The sequence below is a fragment of the Macaca thibetana genome, chromosome 9 (genome assembly GCF_024542745.1).
Source record: "Macaca thibetana thibetana isolate TM-01 chromosome 9, ASM2454274v1, whole genome shotgun sequence".
Taxonomy (NCBI): domain Eukaryota; kingdom Metazoa; phylum Chordata; class Mammalia; order Primates; family Cercopithecidae; genus Macaca; species Macaca thibetana.
This window is the reverse complement of record NC_065586.1, coordinates 46,660,124-46,680,127: the sequence shown is the minus strand read 5'-3', so window position 1 is coordinate 46,680,127 and position 20,004 is coordinate 46,660,124. Positions and strand designations below refer to the sequence as shown.

The 20,004-nt window shown below is 41.2% G+C and overlaps 1 protein-coding gene across 1 annotated transcript; it reads right to left on the bottom strand.

Annotated features, from left to right (window-relative positions):
• Positions 1 to 741: 741 nt before the first annotated feature.
• Positions 742 to 19,324, bottom strand: GLUD1 (glutamate dehydrogenase 1). The gene is made up of 8 exons (XM_050803121.1): positions 19,259 to 19,324; positions 12,589 to 12,765; positions 12,363 to 12,500; positions 11,286 to 11,340; positions 7,841 to 8,044; positions 7,444 to 7,535; positions 3,473 to 3,535; positions 742 to 2,149 (listed from the first exon to the last, which is right to left on the bottom strand). Exons 1-8 carry the CDS (start codon positions 19,322 to 19,324, stop codon positions 2,030 to 2,032), a joined length of 915 nt encoding a protein of 304 aa, XP_050659078.1. The 3' UTR covers positions 742 to 2,029.
• Positions 19,325 to 20,004: the final 680 nt, after the last annotated feature.

Sequence of the window (20,004 nt, the reverse complement as noted above, 5' to 3'; positions counted from 1 at the left end):
CACCACTAAGACTTATCCTACATTCACATGACTTGAATCTGCTGCCCCACCCACCATTATTTGAACATTCTGGAACTGGTTTTTGTATCACTTTTCCCCTTACACATTTTAGTAGCCCACCTAGAGTGCAGATAGACACCACCAGGCTGGGGAAGGGCTCACTATGCCCATATACTGGGGGCCTTTTATCTGACTGACCCAATGCCAGGAGCATGCAGAGGCGGAACTGCGAAACACAGACAAAGACCAGTGAAAGTCAGGCTTCACATTGGCAGTTAGTAACTGGTGGAATGAACTCTAGAATTCAGTTCTGATTACAGTTACTATTCTCTCTTCAATAGTTGTTACATTCTGTGGCTAAATTATTCCACATAAAATCTCCTTTAGTGAAAAACGGCACTAAAAGTTGCTTCAGTATATCGGCTTTAAACATTGGAGCCTCTTCCTCAAGAACAGCTATAGATATTATTTAATAAAATACAAAATAATTCGAGAATAAAGACTAAGAGATCATTTCTATAGTTCATTACTAGGGAAGTTTCTCGGAATATGTAGAGCTCCGAAAAAGAAAAAAAAAAAAAAAAGAATTCAAGAATAAAATCTGGGCAGCTCAAAATAAAGTGGAAGGAAATGTTATATACGTGGTCGCTATAAACATTTCAGAAATCCAATTGCAGTATTATAACTTAGGAAAAGAGAAACTACCACATGTAAAAAAAACACAAGAGAAGAAACATAAGTTTTAGAAAATATAGACTTTTAATAACTGCTTTTATCACCAGGTTAAGCCATGCAGTTAAAAAGTAGTTAGAAATTTCTCAAGGGTGTTATAGTTAAAAAGATAAAAAGCTCATTCTTACACATATAGTATCTAGCACTTCACAGGGACACTACTGCTCAAAAGGCCCTGGCCAAATAACTCCCAAACGAAACACTCACCCAAGGTTGTTTTCAGCCCACTGTTAGCGACGCTGGGTGCAGAATGGAAAACCTCTAAAAGGAGAGGACACAAAGTCCGGTGAGTAGGGCCATTGGCAACGCTCAGAGCCAGCCAGACTCCAAACAGGGAGCCCAAGTGGTTTTCTTCTGGGACACTCTACTTGAATTACTGTTTAATTAGTCAACCACAGATCTTCCAAAGAGAACAATTAGTAACATGATAAAAAGGTTACTGCATTCTTTGGACTATGTGTCATAATTATACTTAGCAAATTCTGACAGTTTTAACGAAAATGGCCTCCACCACTTTGCAGGTATGAAGAAAACTTAATTATCCACAGGGCTTTTAATGTTTGCTGGACAATACATGACTGATAAGCTATAAATGACACTTTTATAATAAAAAATATTAGTTTTTTCCATTAATAATTTTTGTAGGCATTCACTATTTCAGTCAAGGTTAGGCTTGTTAAGTGATTAAAGGCAATTTTATTACAGCAGCATGTACTTATTTTATTCTAAAATAATAAAATTCATAAAGAGAAACAGCTTTTATATTTGTTTGCAACCTGCAAAATTCAGTTATTTTGCATATAAAATACTAAGAACTCACTTCAAGACCATGCCACCTTCTGAAAAGGCCACACACCTACTTCTTAAATGTGTTAAAGTTACAGCGTGTCCCAGACTCATCCAGAGCGAAATAAGCAAGCAACTGATTGCTCTTGCCTGTCCCTTCCCCAGCAATAGCACTCATTGTGTTGGGAAAAGCCACAGAGCAAGGCTGCACAGCCAGATGGAGGAGACTTTTTATTTAAAGGCAAAATACCCAAATGGCTCTCTGGTGTAGGTGATTTCTACTTTCACACTCAGCTTATACATGATCCCCTAACCTTAACTTCTTTCTCCTTCACTTCCAAAATCCTTCACAATCCAAATCCAGCCCCTGATTTGGATTGACTTGTTGAGAATGGTATCCATTATTACTGAGTCAGGAGAGAAAGGGATTTCTGTGGTTACATGTAAACTTGTGATAGGTCTGCAGAAGTTACAGGTGAAGAGGGTAGTGAGGAAGTCAGCCACGATCCATCTATGTGAAGGTCACACCAGCTTCATTGTACACTTTGAAGACTTTCTCAATGGCATTGACATAGGCAGCTGTTCTCAGGTCCAATCCCAGGTTATACTTCATGGCTGTGCGCATAATTTGCTGAAAAGAAAAGAGAAAATGCAGTGAAGATGATCCTGACTCAAGGGGCCAGGCCAAAAACACACAAGGCCGAGACAGGCCTGGTCCAAGTTACCTTCTCAGTGTTTCAAGGCAGGACTTGGGCAGCCAAAGACAAACTACTGTAGCAGCAGAACTTCTAGGCAGGAGGGCCTAATTCTCTGGACTTAACAATGGGGTGGCTGGGTGCAGTGGCTCACGCCTGTAATCCCAGCACTTTGGGAGGCCGAGGCAAGTGGATCACTGCTGGAGGTAAGGAGTTCAAGACCAGCCTGACCAACATGGTGAAACCCCATCTCTACTAAAAATACAAAAAAATTAGCCGGGCATGGGGGTGGATGCCTGTAATCCCAGCTACTCAGGAGGCTGAGGCAGGAGAATTGCTTGAACCCAAGAGGCGGTGGTTGCAGTGAGCTGAGATCGCACCATTGCCCTCCAGCTGGGTGACACAGCGAGACTCCATCTCAAAAAACAAAACAAAAAAACAAAACAAAAATTAGTTGGGCATGGTGGCTCACGCCTGTAATCCCAGCTACTCGGGAGAGTGAGGGACAAGAATTGCTTGAACTCGGGAGGCAGAGGTTACAGTGAACTGAAATTGCTCCACTGTACTCCATCCTGGGCAACAGGGCGACTCCATCTCAAATAAACAAAAAAAGAAGAGGGTGATGAAAATGTTCTAGAATTCTATAGTGGTGATGGCTAGTATATATAATAAAGGATGCCAAATTGTATACTTTAAAAATATGAATTTATAGCACATAAACCCTATCTCAATAAAAAATTAACAAGAAAAACAACAGCCCTAAGAAGTACCACCTTCTTCATCAGTATCTGCTTACGCTACTTCATCATAAATACAAGCAGACAGAATCTGAACCCAAGAAGAAATTAGGAAAACCGGACTCAAATTGTGGTTGAGGCCTTAAAGTAGGGATCGAGCAGTCAAAATAACTTTTGCTTATACCAAATTCTACAGTAAGGTAGCCTCCTGTAGCTGTAACAGTGCGCACTGAGCTGCCATCCAATTTGGCTAACTACTCGATATTAGGCTAGCTGCCAACATCATTACCTCCTAACTCGGCCTTACTATTTCTTTCCAAAGCCTCATAAACATATTTGAAGACTCTAAAAAAATTGCTCATCATCTGAGACTGAAAAAGCATGTGTTTTGCTACACAGAAATGAGGACCATTGAACAGATTGCTACTTTCTATCAGCACACACAGTCTGGCGGCTGAGATAACACGGTTGAGTTACACTTCATGTGACTAGCAGGAAGGCAAACAGCATCTGCACACATACCCTGGCAGAACGCTCCATTGTGTACGCCAAGCCAGAATGCACGACGTGTTTCTCAGATGCACCCTATTAGGAAAAAGAACACATGTTTAACAAAACCACAAAGACCTGCTTTGTGTCCCTGGATAAGATGACAAAGGATTCTTACGTAAATATATGACCAGACAGATTTTTTGTCTTTCAGCAAAGATATGTCATCTCTGTACAGTATCAAAGATACAGTATCTTGACACTTACTGAAGAAATTGCTTGTTAACCACAATTTATTTTTATTATATTTGACAGCGAATAAATACTCATGAAATAAGATTATGGTACAACAATGAAGACAGTTTTTGGACTTAAGAGACATGAGGGTATGGAGTGAGATGAGCACCCTCCACTCACGGAGACGCAGATGCACTGAGCAATGTGTTACGCTGTTCATGCCATGGTGCGTTCACCTCGGCTCCCCAGAGAACAGGGACACCACCCAGAACCCAGAAAGGAATCTCATTAAACCCCAAAGCGGCTTGGGGGTAGAATTCTGCCTGCGTATTCAGTACTGCCAGCAACTTTTAAAGCTGTATAGATCTTAGCAGCTTCTTAATTTTACTGATGAGGAAACTAAGGATCAGAGACCTGGCCAAGGTTACAGATGGCTATTTTTAGAGCTGGGATATGACTCAGGGCCTCCACCATCAAATCAGCTTCTCTCCTAATTTTTTTCTTGGAATGCTTTCTAAAAAATTAAGGACAATTAACTCACTGCCACTCTTGAGGTGACATACAGAGCCAAAAAACACATATGCCCGATAAAAAATTAAAATGGGTCACTGATATAGTTTGGACACATTGATTACATACTCTTCCAGGTACCAGGGGACACAGTAGAGTAAAACCAAAATTCTGCTCTCACAGACTTTATATTCTAGTGGGAAGAGAGTTGTATATACATGGACTTCAAACCACGAGGCTAAGTAGGTTTCTGAAGTTTTCAATCTAGATAGAGAAGTGGTTTAGGGACTCAGGCCTTCCAATGTTAGGAGAGTGGAGAGTTGAAGAGTTACCAGCAAGAGGCAATAGAGAAGAAATGTTCAGTGAGGTAGGAAGAAAACCAGGAGAAGGTGGTATCCTGGAAGCTAAGAGAAGAAATTGTTTCAAGGTGGGAGTGTCATTTGTGACAAGAACTGCTGACAGGTAAGCAAGATGAGGACTGAAAATAGCTATTGGATTTGGCAATGCTGGTGTCACTGGCTGTCTTAACAAGAATAGTCTTGGTGGAGTAGGTTCAAGTAAAGAAGAATCGGAGGCTGAGTATACACAACGCTTCCAAGAAGGTTTGCTGTACAGGAAACAAATGGCAGTACTGGGAGGGGAAGTGGGATTAAGATTTACACATTTTTTAAAACAGCATTTGGTAAGCTGAGGGGAATGACTCAGAGGAGGGAAAACTGCTGATGTAGGAGAGAGGAGCAGACTTGCTAGAGCAGTGTATCTGAGGAAAAAGCATCCAATGCCCACAACAAGAACTGGACCTAAGAAATGAAAGCACAAAGAGCTGATCTATTCGAAGAGAGATGACACAGGACTGGGTACAGGTACCAGGAGCTGGGTAGGTGTGGAAGCTCCCAGGCTGCCTCAGTTTTATCTGTGAACAGATAGCAGGGCATGAGCTGGAGTGCAGGGCAGCAAGAAGAGGAGAAAATATGATGTAATCACTCAGGAGAACGGGGAGAATGAATGGAACATGGAAAAGTAGTATGACTGCTGGGCAGCTCTGAGTGCCTACTTGAGGTTAGTGGTCAGGGCGTGAACTGCCAGCAGGCCTCCTACAGGGTAGAGGCATGGAAGAGACTGCTGGGATTTAATCAGGGCTTAGGTGTTAACAAGGGAGTATGACGAAGGAAACAAGACCGGGGAGTGACTGTAATGATGGAGCATGGAATTTAAGAAGGGAAGTGAGGGCACTGGGGGATGAGGGACAGTGGAAACATGGCAGGGTCAATGATGTGGGTCCTGATAGTGCCAAACAGGGGCAGGGGGAAACTAGAGGGAAAGAGCTGGAGAAAACTTTTATTTTAACTGACAAGGCGTATGCTGGGCAGTGGGGTGACCAAAGGGAGGTGTGAACAGTCCTCTGGCAGTGGCAGTAGCAGCGCAAGCCCTTCCAATGCACTACTAGCCACTTGGGATGGATGTTCTGTATGAAACAGTGGCACACAGGAGACTTTCAATGACAGCCACAGAACTGCAGTGACACTTAAGCAGGGAAGGGACTGGTGTATTCCAGATAGAAGGACCAGAACAAAGACATCACTCTAGGAAAAAGGAAGGCTTACTGAGGGGAACGGTTAGTACCTAGAATGGCTAAAGCATTTTTTCTTTCTTTAAAACAAAACCTTTAACTTTTTCCCATGTTGCAATATAGTCTCAGAACTATTTTCCATCACTGAATATTTGAAGATATAACTTAGTCATTGTAATATATTCTTAAACTATGACTGAATATTTCCTAAGATGATATAAGATACATTATAACTCAGCCATTTCCCTGCCCCTGGACTTTAAATGAAACCAAATTTAAAAACTGTCTACATATAGTTTCTTTTTTATTTTTTTTTTGAGACAGAGTTTCGCTCTTGTTGCCCAGGCTGGAGTGCAGCGGCATAATCTTGGCTCACTGCAACCTCCACCTCCCGGGTTCAAGCGATTCTCCTGCCTCGGCCTCCCAAGTAGCTGGGACTACAGGCACACGCGCCACCATGCACGGATAATTTAGTATTTTTAGTAGAGGCGGAGTTTCACCATGTTGGCCAGGCTGGTCTCAAACTCCTGACCTCAGGTGATCCAGCCGCCTTGGTCTCCCAAAGTGCTGGGATTAGAGGTGTGAGCCACTGCGCCCGGCCTACACATAGTTTCAGTAACATCATCGTGCATGGAGTGGTTTCTTGTCTTTTGAATTATTTGCTTAGGATAAATTCCCAGAGGGGAGATTATCATAGCACCAAAGGGCAGGAACACTTTAATAATTTCACATTTTCCAAAATGCTACACCAATGTGCACTGTCACTAGAATAAAAGTACAACTGTTTCACCACATACATGGTGAACATAAGATCCATTCACTGTTTTTGTTAATACATTAAAAAAAAACCCTTTTACAATTTGTATTTCTTTAACAATGAAGTTAAGTTTTTTCCCCAGGCTTTTCTGCTATGGACTTTTGTTTTTCATGTCTTCCATCATTTACTGGTAGAGAAGTTTTCCTCCCTCCATCCCTCCCTCTCTCCTTTCTTTTCTTTTTGTGGAGAGGTGGGGACAGAGTCTCTCTGTTGCCCAGGCTAGAGTGCAGTGGCACGATCTTGGCTAACTGCAACCTCCATCTCCCGGGTTCAAGGATTCTCCTGCCTCAGCCCCCTGAGTAGCTGGGACTACAGGTGCGTGCCACCACACTCGGCTAATTTTTGTATTTTTAGTAGAGACACGGTTTCACCATGTTGGCCAGGATGGTCTCGATCTCTTGACTTCGTGATTTGCCTGCCTCGGCCTCCCAAAGTGCTGGGATTATAGGCATGAGCCACTGTGCCCAGGCCTCTTTCGTTCTTTCTTGCTTTTTGTAGAGACGGGGACTCACTATGTTCCCCAGGTTGGTCTCAAACTCCTGGACTCTCATTTAGTTCAATCTAATGCTTACTTTTCAATTCTTCCTATTTCTCTGAAGCTTAAAATAATTAAAATACATAATAATCCTTCACTGTTAACATGTGCGTGAAAAATACCAAATTTATTTTAAATTTATTAGTAGTCATTAGGATTCTTACTCCAGTTTTAGAATGTAATGAAAAGGGAAGGTAAAAAACACACATGTCACGCACTTACTGTCAAGCTAATTACAAAGACTATGCTACAAATGAAATCAGCCTAACCAGCTCTGTCTGAAGGAAAGAGCAGGGAGTATGTGTGAAGTACAACTGTGGGGTGAGCACACTCACCGATATCCTGTCTTGGAACTCTGCCTTGGGTACAATGGGAATAGTTCCACCATGCTTTCCAAATTTTCTTTCTAAACTCTCTTGAACAGACACTATAAAAAAAAACAAAACCCCAAAGAGATCAAGATATTGCTAACAGAAAAAAAAAAAATGAAGTAGAATCAAAAGTAGTCCCAAACAATAACTGTAACCCAAAATCGAATTATAGAGTTTTAATGACATAAAAGGGTTAATCATTTAAAACTCAGTCAAGAAGGAATAAAACACATCACCAATTTTCTATATAAATGTGGATTTAGGTCACTGCTCTGTTTCCATAACACCCATTACCAGGGTTTTTCCTTGGCTCTATTAAAAAGAAAATGCTGGGGGAAAAAGAAAAGATGGAACACTTCACCCAGATTCTCACAGTGGGCTGAGTAGAGAAGCTCAGTAGGAGGTCTTGGTCTTATTTCAGCTTGATGAGAAATTCTACTCTTAACTGTGGCGCTTACTCTAGTCAAAGAAAAACAAGTATTCTCATCAGGAGTCTCAAAAACAATTCTTGACACTAGATAGGCCTTTACTAAGAGCAACCAGAGACAGAAATGAGTATTAGCAGTGGGGTTTAAAAATCACACTTAAAAAAATATTATTTGTGTGGACGGATAGCATTAGGAGATACACCTAATGTAAATGACGACTTAATGGGTGCAGCACACCAACATGGCACATGTATACATATGTAACAAACCTGCATGTTGTGCACATGTACCCTAGAACATAAAGTATAATAATAATAATAATATTATTATTGGCCAGGTGCAGTGGCTCATGGCTGTAATCCCAGCACTTTGGGAGGCTGAGGCAGGCGGATCACAAGGTCAGGAGATCAAGACAATCCTGGCCAACATGGTGAAACCCCATCTCTACTAAAAATACAAAACTCAGCCAGGTGTGGCAACATATGCCCATAGTCCCAGTTACTTGGGAGGGTGAGGCAGGAGAATTGCTTGAACCTGGGAGTCGGAGGCTGCAGTAAGCTGAGATTGCGCCCCTGTACTCCAGCCTAGGTGACAAAGCAAGATTCTGTCTCAAAAAAAAAAAAAAAAAAATTCACTTGTAGATTATATTCTGTGAACATTACATCACAGAATAAAAATCTGGATATAAGTATCTGGGAGAGTTAATATCCAGAAAGACATTGTGCATTTTTGGCCTAAGTTTCATGAGACAAAATATTATTTTCTTTTCTGGGACTCAATTCTTACCCAAAGGGAAAGGTTTTCTTAAGTGGACCTTTTCACAGCCTTTTTTAGCTGGCTCAAAAGATTAGTTTTGCTAGCACAAGACAGGGATGCCCTCTCTCACCACTCCTATTCAACACAGTGTTGGAAGTTCTGGTCAGGGCAATTGGGCAAGAGAAAGAAATAAAGCGTATTCAATTAGGAAAAGAGGAAGTCAAATTGTCCCTGTTTGCAGATTACATGATTGTATATTTAGAAAACCCCATCGTCTCAGCCCAAAATCTCCTTAAGCTGATAAGCAACTTCAGCAAAGATACAAAATCAATGTGCAAAAATCACAAGCATTCTTATACACCAATAACAGACAAACAGAGAGCCAAATCATGAGTGAACTCCCATTCACAATTGCTTCAAAGAGAATAAAATACCTAGGAATCCAACTTACAAGGGATGTGAAGGACCTCTTCAAGGAAAACTACACACCAAACAAATGGAAGAACATTCCATGCTCATGGATAGGAAGAATCAATATTGTGAAAATGGCCATATTGCCCAAGGTAATTTATAGATTCAATGCAATCCCCATTAATCTACCAATGACTTTCTTCACAGAATTGGAAAAAACTACTTTAAAGTCCATATGGAACCAAAAAAGAGTCCACATTGCCAAGACAGTCCTAAGCCAAAAGAACAAAGCTGGAGGCATCCCACTATCTGACTTTAAACTATACTACAAGGCTGCAGTAACCAAAACAGCATGGTACTGGTACCAAAACAGAGATATAGACCAATGGAACAAAACAGAGTCCTCAGAAATAATACCACACATCTTCAACCATCTGATCTTTGACAAACCTGACAAAAACAAGAAATGGGGAAAGGATTCCCTATTTAATAAATGGTGCTGGGAAAACTGGCTAGCCATAAGTAGAAAGCTGAAACTGGATCCCTTCCTTACACCTTATACAAAAATTAATTCAAGATGGACTAGAGACTTAAATGTTAAGACCTAAAACCATAAAAACCCTAGAAGTAAACCTAGGCGATACCATTCAGGACATAGGCCTGGGCAAGAACTTCATGTCTAAAACATCAAAAGCAATGCTAATTAAACTAAAGAGCTTCTGCACAGCAAAAGAAACTACCATCAGAGTGAACAGGCAACCTACAGAATGGGAGAAAATTTTTGCAATCTACTCATCTGACAAAGGGCTAATATCCAGAACCTACAAAGAACTCAAACAAATTTACAAGAAAAAAAACATACAACCCCATCAAAAAGTGGGCAAAGGATATAAACAGATACTTCTCAAAAGAAGACATTTATGCAGCCAATGGACACATGATCAGCCATCAGAGAAATGCAAATCAAAACCACAATGAGATACCATCTCACACCAGTTAGAATGGCAATCATTAAAAAGTCAGGAAACAACAGGTGCTGGAGAGGATGTGGAGAATTAGGAACACTTTTACACCGTTGGTGGGACTATAAACTAGTTCAACCATTGTGGAAGACAGTGTGGCGATTCCTCAAGGATCTAGAACTAGAAATACCATTTGACCCAGCCATCCCATTACTGGGTATATACCCAAAGGATTATAAATCATGCTGCTATAAAGACACATGCACACGTATGTTTATTGCAGCACTATTCACAATAGCAAAGACTTGGAATCAACCCAAATGTCCATCAGTGACAGACTGGATTAAGAAAATGTGGCACATATACACCGTGGAATACTATGCAGCCATAAAAAAGGAATGAGTTCCTGTCCTTTGTAGGGACATGGATGCAGCTGGAAACCATCATTCTCAGCAAACTATCGCAAGAACAGAAAACCAAACACCGTATGTTCTCTCTCATAGGTAGGAATTGAACAATAAGACCACTTGGACACAGGAAGGGGAACATCACACACCAGGGCCTATTGTGAGGTGGGGGTACGGGGGAGGGATAGCATTAGGAGATGTACCTAATGTAAATGATGGGTTAATGGGTGCAGCACACCAACATGGCACATGTATACATTTGTAACAAACCTGCACATTTTGCACAGGTACCCTAGAACATAAAGTATAATTAAAAAAAAGTTTTTAAATAAACTTTCACTCCTGCTCTATAAAAAAAAAAAAAAAAAAAGATGAGTTTTGGAGAACAAGATTATCAGCATTCACTGAGCAAGTGGTAGTTAGAATCCCTTTCATATTTGAAGGTCAAACAGCCATAGCTGACATGATTTAGATTATTCAGTCACTCAAAGTAAGATACTGTCACTCCTCCAGCATTCAAGTAGAGATCCTATACACAACAATAAGACACCAAAGAAATTAGAAGATGATGGTTTTAGTAAAAGCTTAAAATGAACCTAAGACCTTAACTTCAATACCAAGGTAGACTGAACTTCAACTATCACAAATATATTTTAGCTAGTATCAGGAATTTCACACTTAATTTAACACTCCTCCCCACCCCGCCCAATTCCATCTAACGCTTTTTCTATTTAGGGAAAAAAAGATCATTGTTTGGCTTATTAATCAATGAATGTTAATAATCTTTGGTTAGAGCCTCTTCTCTACCAGAAGTTCTCAGACTAAATGGCTTGCCCACCAACCAATTGGATTGGACCGTCCACAGGGCCTCTCAGAAGATAGGATTCTTTCTCCTACCTAAGGGTAGCCCATTTCAGTTACGTTAAATGTCTTAAGCGCTTTCAGTAAAGGGGGTTCTTTAAAATGCATCCCAAGCCCACACTAATTTCTAATAACTTTTTGGTGTAGACTCATGCGTACCTGCTAAAAAACCTGAGCATGTGTGCCTCATATTAGTTTTCTGAGTAAAGCCAGAAGGGGCACTTGAAATGCATAAGGTTAGGAATCATACAGAAAATCTTAGAACTTAAGTTAGAATAGTGTTTCTAACACAGCACACATTTCTATAACCAGACTCTTAGAAGGCTAAAGACATTCAGTAAACAGCCTGAAATTGGAATAAATGTTTAGATCACAGTGAAAAGTGACAGGCTTAGAATTAACCATGCTTCTACTATATTTTCTGAAAAATGAAATAAAGATGAATTCACTAGAGCTTGGGAGACTAATAATTCCTCTCTTCCTCCAAATTCCCTGCAAAAGACAATTATGATTCTAAGTACATATAAAGCCTAATAAATATAGATGACCTACTGGAATAACCATAATGTTTCTCTCCAGGAAGATCTTGTCCGCTTCTGGAGTTGTTGGCCCATTGGCACCTTCAGCAATGATCCGCAAGAGAGTCAGGAACATAGAGAAATGCCAACAACACTGTCAAATCCCCTCCACTGAGGGCAAGAGATGTGCATATATGAACAAGGGCCTGTGGAGAGAAGCACAGTTTCAGTTAAAATTAAATAGAGGTTATTTTGCTCTGCAAAGTGTATAAAACTACCTTTCACTTTTCTATTTATCTAGGTTTTTTTTTTCTTTTTAACAGGAGTGCCAGGCAGATGCGTTTTTTTGGTAATGGTTGCACAACTCTGTGCAGGGAGCTAAAATTCATTAAATTACGTACTTTAAATGGGGGAACTGTACGGAATGTGCAATATATGCCAATAAAGCTGCTAAAAAGAAAATTCAATCAGACTCTTCTATGATCCCCCTAATGTCATTCACATTGATAATATTGGTTCCAGTTTCTATAATGTTGTCACCTTGGCTTTGACTCTGGGTGCGTTGGATTTGGTCAACTGCTTCTCACTGGCAGCTGGGATCAGTATGTCACAGTCGGCCTCCAAGATGTTTCCTTCATAGGGCTTTGCCTTGGGGAAGCCCAGAATGGACCCATGTTGCTGCCATTGATTGAAAATCACAATTAATAGCTGCACCAGAGTTTAAATGTTTATATTTAGTGTCTATGCCATAAAAATGTATTAATACCAATTTGAAGTCTTCCAGTTCCTTTGGGTCAATACCATCTGGATTCCATATACTCCCATCAGACTCACCAACAGCAATACATTTAGCACCAAAACGATGTAAATATCTCATAGAGTGTTGGCCCACGTTACCAAATCCCAGTAAAGAACAATTATCCATGACACAAAAATTAAAGTCCTGGTATAGACAACAAGAGTCATATTTTGATCAATGTAAATCCACATTCTGTTCATTTAGAAGCAATTCTCAAAATTCTTTTGCCAAAAAAAAAAAAAAAACAAAAAACAAAACCACAATGTACTAACTAGTTTCTTTTCAACAATAAAATTCTCTGTTTAAGAATATGATGACTGGGCATGGTGGCTCACGCTTGTAATCCCAGTACTTTGGGAGGCTGAGGCAGGTGGATCATTTGAGGTTAGGTGTTCGAGACCAGCCACAGCCAACATGGTGAAACCCCGTCTCTACTAAAAATACGAAAATTAGTCAGGTGTGGTGACCCATGCCTGTAATCCCAGCTACTTGGGAGGATGAGGCAGGAGAATCGCTTGAACCTGGGAGATTGAAGTTGCAGTGAGCCGAGATCGCGTCACTGCACTCCAGCTTGGACAGAGCGAGACTGCATCTCAATCAATCAATCAATAAATGGCAGTGGTATTAAATATACCACCAGGTCCTCAGACCTTGATGATCAGATGTTCCATGTTGTGAAAAGGGATGTCACTAATTTGGAGAAATACAACTTTTTTTTTTTTTTTTTTGAGACCGAGTCTCATTCTGTCACATGGGCTGGAGTGCAATGGCACAATCTCAGCTCACTGCAGCCTCTGCCTCCAAGGTTCAAGTGATTCTCCTGCCTTAGCCTCCTGAGTAGCTGGGATTACAGTCACCGCCATCATGCCCCGCTAATTTTTCGATTTTTAGTAGAGATGGGGTTTCACCATGTTGGCCAGGCTGGTCTCGAACGCCTGGCCTCAAGTGATCCACCTGCCTTGGCTGCCCAAAGTGCTGGGAATACAGGCATGAGCCACTGTGCCCAGCCACAACTTCTATCTCAAAGTAATTCCAACTTAATTAAGATTCTCCTAAGTAAAATACATGTTACCATATCAAACAAATTTGGGTCAATGTGTAAACCTTTCTATATACTTACAAAACTTAGAAAATCATGTTAAGAGACTTGCCCTTCTAGATACAATTTCAAGTTTGAATACTGACCAATATTTTGGTTGAATTTGGTGATAGTTGGTAATAGTTTCACATGTACTTGAGAGATACTTAAATCAGTTCTAGTTACATGAATCATACCAAGGTTCAAAAAACAAAAGATCTATTACTCTGAAAACCACCACTCTAAAATTTAAGAGATTCGAGATAACTGAATTTTAAAAGTACAATTCTAAAAACTTTACTTAATGTCTATCAGTTATTAAGGAAATTTTTTTTTTTTTTTTTACCTGAATAACAATGTTTTATCTCCAAACCCTGATGTCATTCCTAAAATGCTCATGTAAGAAGTTTCACTGATGAAGTTTTCAATCCCATGGAAGACACTACGGCCAGTAGCAGAGATGCATCCATGGATGCCCCCTTGGCTGACGGGTTTACCAGTAACACAGGCACGTGCATTAATATCCCGTAAGAGGCCGGGCGCGGTGGCTCAAGCCTGTAATCCCAGCACTTTGGGAGGCCGAGACGGGTGGACCACGAGGTCAGGAGATCGAGACCATCCTGGCTAACATGGTGAAACCCCGTCTCTACTAAAAATACAAAAAACTAGCCGGGCGAGGTGGTGGGCGCCTGTAGTCCCAGCTACTCGGGAGGCTGAGGCAGGAGAATGGCTTAAACCCGGGAGGCAGAGCTTGCAGTGAGCTGAGATTCGGCCACTGCACTCCAGCCTGGGTGACAGAGCGAGACTCCGTCTAAAAAAAAAAATATATATATATATATATATATATATATCCCGTAAGAGGGAGTAATTGAAAGAATGAAATGTCAAGTCCAATTTCTCTGTTGAATGAAAATAATGAATTGAAGTCAAAGCACATTCTCATTTAATTAAAAATATGCTCATTAGGAGTGTGTGTATGAATGTATTTAAGGTACATTTTTACCAATAGAGACAAGACTCACTTTTCAGTTTTCTGTTCCTAGAAAATACAGTAAGTAGACTATATTTTCTTTTTTTGAGACAGAGTTTTGCTCTTGTTGCCCAGGCTGGAGTGCAATGGCGCGATCTCGGCTCACTGCAACCTCTGCCTCCTGGGTTCAAGCGATTCTCCTGCCTCAGCCGCTCGAGTAGCTGGGATTGCAGGCATGTGCCACCATGCCCAGCTAATTTTGTAATTTTAGTAGATACGGGGTTTCTCCATATTGGTCAGGCTGGTCTTGAATTCCTGACCAAAGGTGATCCGCCCACCTCAGCCTCCCAAAGTGCTGGGATTACAGGCGTGAGGCACCACGCCCGGCAAAGTAGACTATATTTTCTGACAGAAGAAACAAGAGTGTAGGGATTGAACATCAAGTAAGTACAAATAACATCACAAAAGTAGAACTAGCTCAGCCTAAAGCTATCATTCCTTCAACAAGTGTTTAAGCTCTACTAAATCAAGGTACATATACATCTCATTCACGAGTGTCTCAAAATCTACTATAAGACTTGAGCATGTCACCAAAACAGTGCCTGAGAAAGGAAGAGGCTTTACAATTTTCTTGGATGGGAAGACTCAATGTTGTATTCTGCCACTTGTTAAAAAGGAAGTTTTTAATATAACTTGATACTTAATATAACATGATATTGAAGTTCATCTAAGAGTAGACTAACGAAACTATTTAATGAAATATTTTAAAAAAGGTATGTGTGGGTGAGAGTCCTGTGCTTCTGTGTGAGCAGAGTATCTTCGGTAGCAGTGGTTAGCTCTGCAAAGTGGAGATGGGGTTAGCAGTCTTCACCACCCATCTTTCCTTCCTCTTTCAACTGAAGATGTGTGTATATTCTTGTTCAAAAACACGTGTAATTAGAAAAAAGAAGAATAGGGCTCAGGAGGGTTTCCCTTCCAAGGCATCAAATATACTATAAACACGGCCCCAGAACACTGCAGAGTAAACTCATCAGTGAAGCAGGAGAAACTAGAGACAGTCTTATTTCGTATAGGCAATTAATATAAAATGAAAATTCATATAAAATTTTAAGTCAGTGGCAAAAGTATGAAATACTCAATAAACCTGTTGAAGCAATTTGCTATCCATGTAAACGAAATAAAATGCCTTACTTCCCACCAAACCCCTAACTCCCAGCATATCCGTAACGTTACACCTGGCTGAGTTAAAAAGTGATCTGTTCTTTATCTGTATTGTTTAAATATTTTACAGAGAGAAATTAGAATTATATTATTTGTATAATTACCAACAAAAAGGATGAAAGCAAGGACGAAAAATGCAGTCCAGTAAAGTGTTTTATAGAATTAGTAGTTTTCCCACAGTTTGCTTTCATGAATAATTAACACTCATGAATACAGAAATGCAAACCGAGTGCCAAATGCTTTTCAACAGTGAGAGTGTAAATGCTGGAGCTGAAGGAAATACTGTCTGGGGTCAGGCCTGGCGCCAACTGCCAGGCTCCCCAGCATATGTAATGGTACTGAAAGCCCAGAGAAGAATACAATCTCCCACCAACACTGCACTTGTAGGGGGGGCTAGGAGAAAGAGGGCGGCACATTCCAGTTGACATCTAGAAACGAGTAACACAAACAACTGAATCCTTCCCATTGGCCTTGATTTTAAGATTTCTTAATCACTTAAGGAAAACTATTCACCAGTATAGTTCAAGCGATAGTGCTTCACAAGACCTTCTTTTGCTGCTAGCACTGAGAATGAGCTACAAATAACATACCGTCCACTGGTTTGCACTATTCAACATAGTATCTTGCTTAAAAAGAACAAGAGACCGGCTGGGCGCGGTGACTTACGCCTGTAATCCCAGCACTTTGGGAGGTCGAAGCGGGTCTTGTTTTTAAGCAAGACACTACACTGAATAGTGCAAACCAGTGGGCAGTATGTTGTTATTTGTAGCTCATTCTCAGTGCTAACAGCAAGATAAAGTCTTGTGAAGCACGGCCCCTTGAACTCTACTGGTGAGCAATTTTCCTTCTTTAAGTGATAAGAAATTTAAAATCAAGGCCTAAGGGAAGGAAGCATAAAAAGGTGACAGGTGGAAAACTGTCCTTTTTGGGAGGGGCAGTTGAAACCACAATTGTTTGAAGTGTCTAATATTGTTCCTATTTTATTTCAGGGAGTTGTATAACTTACCTGATGTAATACCTATAGATATTTATTTTCTGGTACTTACTAAGGGCTATGTACAGTTCTAAGTGCATTAGATTATTATTCATCTAATCCTTATATGAGTCTCACAAAGTAGGTACCACTATTTCTGTCATTTTGCATAGGAGGAAATGGAGGCACAGAGACTTCCAGGTCACAGAACTGATGGGTGAAGGTGCCAGGGTTGGACTTCAGGTGGTCTGCCCATGTTCCCAGCCACAGCATGACATCACCTCAGGAAATGTCCCCATTTCCACATTCTTCCTCTTCTCCAAGGCCCGTCTTTTCACTATGAAAAGAATTCCCCAGGCTTTTATTCCCCTGGGGGACTTCACTGCCTCTACCACCCTGCATCTCTTCAGCATTGTCTCTCTCTTGCACCAGTGAATCTGTGGCTCACAGCCAGTACACATGCCAAAAGACAACAAAAACCTTCTTCTTTGGGCAACGGCCACTTTTCAAGCTGTCTTCTTTCTGCTTCTCTCCAGTGCCATTTTTCTTAGTTGGAGGCTATACTTCATGCCCTGCTTCCCTCTTCATATCCCCTTGCAGTCTGGGCCCCTGTAGTAGTCTCCTGCCCTCAAGTCTTCAAATGCACACTTAGCTGAGTCACACCTGCTTGAAACCAGCTCTTTGTTGGTTTCCCTGTGTTTTCAGGACAAAGACCAAAGTTCTCACAGTCACCTACCAAGCAGTAAACCTGGCCTGACCCTTGTTTCTACTGGCCTTTCTTATACCACCTTTCTCTTTCTCAGCTCTGGCCACAATAGTCAGTCCTTAGCCTCCCAAGTTCACCCAGCTTCTGAACTTCAGAACCTTCCCTCAGGTAACTCCTTCTGTTCCAAACACTTGCCACTACCCCTCCCCTAGTCCATGCCCACACACCCGTCTGAGTGCAGACCAGAAGGCTGTATCTCCTAGGAGGCCTTTTCTGACCTTACCTTGAAAGGACTGAAAGGACTGGTTGGGCCTGTTATTCTTTTTTATAGCTTCAAAACAACTTCCAGCGATTTGTCCCAATTGTAGTGAATACCTGCTTACCCGTGGCCCTGCATGTAGTAGGCATAAATGTATTTTTTGACTCCATTTCTCTTCCTATTCCTCAAATGTTTCATTGTTTAAGGTTGCACCCCTTTCAGGGACAGGAGTTATGTTTCCTCTCATGTTCAGTTCTGTGGTACTACCTCTGCTCAGTCCCCAGATTCAGGTTCTCCTGGTTCTCTGTGACTCAACCTGGTCCCTTTCCTTAATTCCACATGTATCCAATCCAGTTTTGCTGAGTCTCTCTGTCACGTGCCTCACATGTGCCAATGCTCCTCTCCTGGTCCTCTGGCTCCTGGGCTCGGTGGAAAGGCGCTGACACCACGGGAGGTTCTCTCCTGGCGCCAGCACAGCTGGACACTGCTGCCAGCCTACTCTTCCCCAGGAAGGATCAGCAAAGTTTCTCCACTGACTACACGTAAAACACAAACACTGGTGCTTGGTGTTTTCATCCTGGTTCATTTACCTCTTCATTCTTACTTCCCTTATTTTTTTGAGAAAGGGTCTCTCTCTATTGCTCAGGCTGGAGTGCAGTGGCGCAACCACGGCTCACAGAAGCCTCAACCTCCTGGGCGCAAGCATGCCTTCCAGGTAGCTGGGATTATAGGTGTATACCACCATGCTTAGCTAATTTTTGTATTTTTTTGGAGAGACAAGGTTTCCCCATGTTGTCTGGGCTGGTCTCCAACTCCTGGGCTCAAATGATCCACCTGCCTTGGCCTCCCAAAGTGCTGGGATTACGAGAACGAGCCACTGCATCCAGCCTTCACTCTTACTTTATTACCTTTATAAATATGCCTTACCTTCAGACAATCTGAACTCTATTGTTTCTCTTCCTCTTATCCTCCAAATCTCTAAATGTTCATATTCTACCCATTTTCAAGGTCTAGCCCAAATATCTCCTCTAGAAAGTCTTATTTCAGAATTCATAATCTCCACCGTTGTATTACATTATTTCCATACCTTATCTGCTTATGCGCCTTAGTCCCTCTTTAAATGGAAGCCCTCTGAGGGAAAAATCAGAATTGGATGCTTCTTGATGTATGTTCTAGTGTCTTAGCATACAGAGTGGGCTGCCCTGGTCAGTAAGTGTCCTTTCCCAGTGACAAGTATAGGGCAGCATATAAGTAAAGCACCATTTGTGTTCGTTACGATTTAAGAACAGACAAGTAGACATAAAATAATATGCACATCAAGATTATGATCGAATGAGAGAAAAGCCCAGGGATTCTGATATAATCAGTCAAACTGTTAATTCTTGTAGACAGCAAATGCAGAAGCCTCGGGGCTTCCGGTGGGTACTCACATAGTGCCCTATGGTGCTGGCATAGGTATCAGCGATCCAGGACATCTCCCGCTCACCTGTGCTCATGTCTGGGGCAGGCACATCAATGCCAGGACCTGGGGACACAGGGAAAGAGCAGTGCACCAGTTTTTAAGAAAAATTCTTCTCGAACACAAAGATCCTTGCAAGTCTCTGTAATAACCAGGTTACCATGGCTAGAAAACTTTAGATCTCATTTAGGTAGCTAATCAAAGTCATAGAAATATTCATTAAATGTTTCACTATGAAACTTAGACACATACAACATTACCTAATAATTTCTCCCACTGGCATTTACTTGCTATATGTTTGGAAGTTAGCTATGTACAACAGATATAAGCCACTCCATAGGATTTCTGAGTGTGACCAGGGGATAATCAGTTTAGCTTCTCTTGACCTCATTTCACTAACAAGCAATTAGAGATAACAGTACCGTTGTGTTCTATATAAGCAGGATTATTATGGTTAGGGAGTTGACATGTATGAGACAGCACAGTAACATGCCGCTTAGTGGGGGTATAAGCCCTCCTTACCAAGTAGAGAAAAAGGGGAGAGAGTCACATTGCTAAAGCAATTGTGTTAAGCCCCATATTATTTTACTTGTGGAAGAACGTGGCTTTGACCTATTATTCGACACTCAGCACATATAAAATTTTAGCCCTTAGCTTTCAGTTCCCCAGATCGTAGCAAATTAAAGTGTTAGGCTAACAAATTAGCTTACAGGCAAT